At 39.8% G+C, this 3,846-nt stretch overlaps 1 protein-coding gene across 1 annotated transcript in view; it reads right to left on the minus strand.

The window, feature by feature from the left end:
* LOC106807666 (choline transporter-like protein 2) overlaps window positions 1-1,799 on the minus strand; it is a gene marked incomplete in the record, with an annotated part of 17,221 nt that extends 15,422 nt beyond the window's left edge. Inside the window, 4 exon segments of the mRNA XM_014810084.1 lie at window positions 551-624; window positions 853-901; window positions 1,330-1,459; window positions 1,694-1,799. Coding sequence (XP_014665570.1) covers window positions 551-624; window positions 853-901; window positions 1,330-1,399 — 193 coding nt within the window.
* Between the last annotated feature and the right edge of the window lie 2,047 nt (window positions 1,800-3,846).

Consider the following 3,846-nt stretch of genomic DNA (forward strand, 5'->3'; position numbering starts at 1 on the left):
GATGCCATCGCCCGATGCAATCGCCTGGTGTGTCCACGACTGCACGATGCCATCGGGCGATGCCATCGCCCGATGCAATCGCCTGGTGTGTCCACGACTGCACGATGCCATCGGGCGATGCCATCGCCCGATGCAATCGCCTGGTGTGTCCACGACTGCACGATGCCATCGGGCGATGCCATCGCCCGATGCAATCGCCTGGTGTGTCCGGCCCTTTAGTTTCATCTTTGTCTTAGTCTTAATTTCAGTAATAATAAACGTTACTTACTCATATGCACCTCCTTGCAACCCACACACATTCCCTAAACTGTCAGTAGGGTAAATAAGTGTTTGCGGATCACCTTGCAGGAAAGCTACAAACACAAATGAATAAATTTTAAAATATTTGTATATAACATAAAACTTATTGATTGAGTTTACATCTCTGTAATAGGGTTTCATCAATTTATATTAGTAAATTATTTACGTAAATAACACGCAACTTTTCCACATTTTACACAAAAGAGGTGAAAGTTGTTGGAATGTTTTCTACCTTACATTGTAAATTTACCTAAAACACCGATAGTAATCCATCCAACAATGCAACAGGCAAATAGGAAGCAGCATATCACGTCTGTACAACTCCTATAAACAAATAAATGGCAAAATTGCATCTTGATTTGTTCCCAGTAAACATGACATCTCACAGACTGATTTAATATAAATAATTTGCACTAATATTAGCAGGGATAACACAGCATTAATAATGCTTTCCATGTATCATAAGTTCAGGTTGCAGAATACTTTATTACATACAAAACATAGAAATATAGCCAGAGTCAGACATGACATTTACAAATATAAAGAAATTACCTATTTTTAATTGGTCCATGAAAAGTGGGATCAAACTTTACAGGTTCACCTAAAACGTGTATTCCTAAACTTGTATATATTGAACAAAAATGCGTCATTGCTGCACGCAACCCTGCTGCAATTTTTAGCAATTAAACTATTTGAAAATCAGGACAGAATGAAAGAACAATAGTATATGGAGCATGTATGCAGTGACAACAATTATGCAATGAACTACTAAACCAAAAAATATAAATTTGAAATGTTCTCATGGAATTTGATCAGTGGGATCTTAATTATGCTAATGAGAATTGAACTTCGGATAATAAAGCAATGCTAAAAATGACGATGGAAAACAATTAGAAATATGAAACATAACTATTCCTGGTCCTACAAATAATGTAGTTCCTTATTATTTTTATGGTCAAATCTACAGTTTGGAAGGGTTGGCCTATCAGTATAATGTTAAAAACACCCCATGCAAGATAATAGGCTTACCATATTTTCCTTCCTCATCAGCAGTATCTGTGTCGGTTGAATCTACTTCGCGAGCGCACCCTCTACCCATCTTGAAAACTATAGCGACTATTCCAGTACCTACACCAGTAGGTTATAGATTTACCTATACCTTATTAACATGAAAACACAAACGTTGTTATTCACTCCCGGATGTATGTAAATGTGTACATGCACACAAACGGTATGATAACGCTACAGTCAATGGCTTAGGCTTAGGCTTAGAACTAGGTTAGGTGGTAGTGATGATGATTATGATGGGTGTTGATAAAGTATATATTATCAGGAGTTAATAATGATAAATTATTTGTCATTATTAACTCCTGATATTATACAGGTAACCGACCAGGCTCTACAAGTGTTTCACGTCGTAAGAGACTCCTTCATCGTCATAGGAGTCACTACTCGCCATGCAATGAGAAGGGAGAAGGTAACTTGTGGCTAACATACAGGATGTGCTAAAGTCTATACCCAAGTTCAAATACGTTGTCTGTTTGCACAGTAATGTTATCATCAGCTATCGCACCCAGTCCGGGATACGCCCTTGTCTACAAATTCAATTGTTCAATGTTGACAAACTAAGTCACATACAGCCACTAAAAAATTTTTTTCTGTAAACTACATGTTACTGATGTATACTAAACACAGTATTAAATTATTTAAGAGCAAGATAATAAGATATCTGATATGGACACAATGGAACAAGGAATTAATAATAGGCTGTGGCTAAATGACCAGTTATCGTGAAAAGCGCGAAATCCTGCTAGAATCGCTGAACGGATCGTTGTCGTCAACACATCAACATCAATGGGAAACACTTTCCCCCAGGCGTAGATGGACGGTCATGTGATGTGGCTGCACTTGTGTTAAGGTTAGGGTTAGGGTTAGGGTTAGGTAAATAAGGCCGTGTCTAGCACAGAAGTATGACTGTGGAATCTTTCTGTGGAAGATTTGGACTTTGAAGCATCTAGATTCTAGTATGATCTACACCATCCACGCCATCTTGTCCATCTACGCCCAGGGGAAAGTGACACCCAACATCAACTGGGAGCTTCCCTCGCATACAGCACGCTAGTTGCTATCGTGGTGGTGTTGCCAAGTCAATTTGTTGTTTCATCAGAAAACTATCAACATATTTTTTGTTATGCTATTAATTATTGTGTACCAGTAATAAAACTGGTTTAAACAGTACATTTAACGGCAGTTATACAGACCTCAATGCTTATTTTCAGATCTGGTTGTCCTTTCAGGCAACAAGAAGCAATTTTTACTTGCCCAAAATATACTTGCAATCTAGAGCCGTTAAGGTACATTTTTAGTTCAGTGCATATCATATTATAGTATATACATGGAAAATCGTAAAAAAATTAACACGTTTATTTTTGCATGCCGATTGCACCTTTTTTCCTCAATTCCAGGAAAAGAGTTTTGATGTCGCTCTCTCATACCAGCGGTGCATGCATGCCCACCTCCCTAAATATTCAGTAATGAACATGCCCCACGCGACTGAAACAATCGGTTCACCCCCCCCCCCATACTTCAATCAATGCCGCTCCAGCCAGCAGGCACGTACGCAGCCACGATGTGCACAGCCACAGACACGGGTGTCGCGGGCTGCTTTTATTCGGCGACTTTCGAAAATATAACGTGAGAAATGTCATGCGATAACGCCCTGACTCAAAGGATGTTAGGAATTTTACACAACTGGAAATTTTTTAGTTGTCTGATCGGGCAACTAGCCAAGTGAATAACTTGTTCAACGTAGACTTTCACTTGTACCGGGAAATTGGAAAACCGATAGTGTCAAGGGCTGTTATAGTGATTTTAGTAGCCTAACCTAAGTAGGCCACCGTCTGTTTAGACCTAGCTCTAGAAGTAGCACTAGCACCCACCCCTAGTTTAGTTAGACTTCCCTCCGCTAGATGTGTACGGGCGTTGAGCCTGGAAAATTGAGCGACTGGTTACTCGTTGAGAATCCACAGCGTTAATAATAAGTCCATCATTTACATTGGACTTGGCCCATGGTTATAAGAGCTGTCCACATTTGCACATGTCGCACATTTCGAAAATGAATTGTGGTCAGCGCTTATACAGGTATATAATATTATAATCCATGAACCAATAGTTACTTAATTAAAAGTAATATTCTAATAACTAATATCATAAACATATGACTTGAACGAAATTGACATGGACTTATTATTCGAAAGAAAATACATAAACGTTACGACTTTTGTAATGATGAACTACGAACACATTTGCAAAAATGAGGGCCGGGGCCCAAACTAGCATTGCGCCGTCGAAATACGAAAGACCTGATGCCGATGGCAATGTCTCAGGCTCACGTGTCAACTCGGTTCATTTGCCAACTCGGTACGTGTGGCGAGTTGTCGCGTCTGGAGATCGGTGAGTTCGGTTCGTGAGATGAGTTGACGCGTCTGGAGATCGGTGAGCTCGGTTTGCCTGCTAACTCGTGTACTAACTCTAATATCTCGCGAA

This window comes from Priapulus caudatus, unplaced genomic scaffold, assembly GCF_000485595.1.
Source record: "Priapulus caudatus unplaced genomic scaffold, Priapulus_caudatus-5.0.1 Scaffold11, whole genome shotgun sequence".
Lineage (NCBI taxonomy): Eukaryota > Metazoa > Priapulida > Priapulimorpha > Priapulimorphida > Priapulidae > Priapulus > Priapulus caudatus.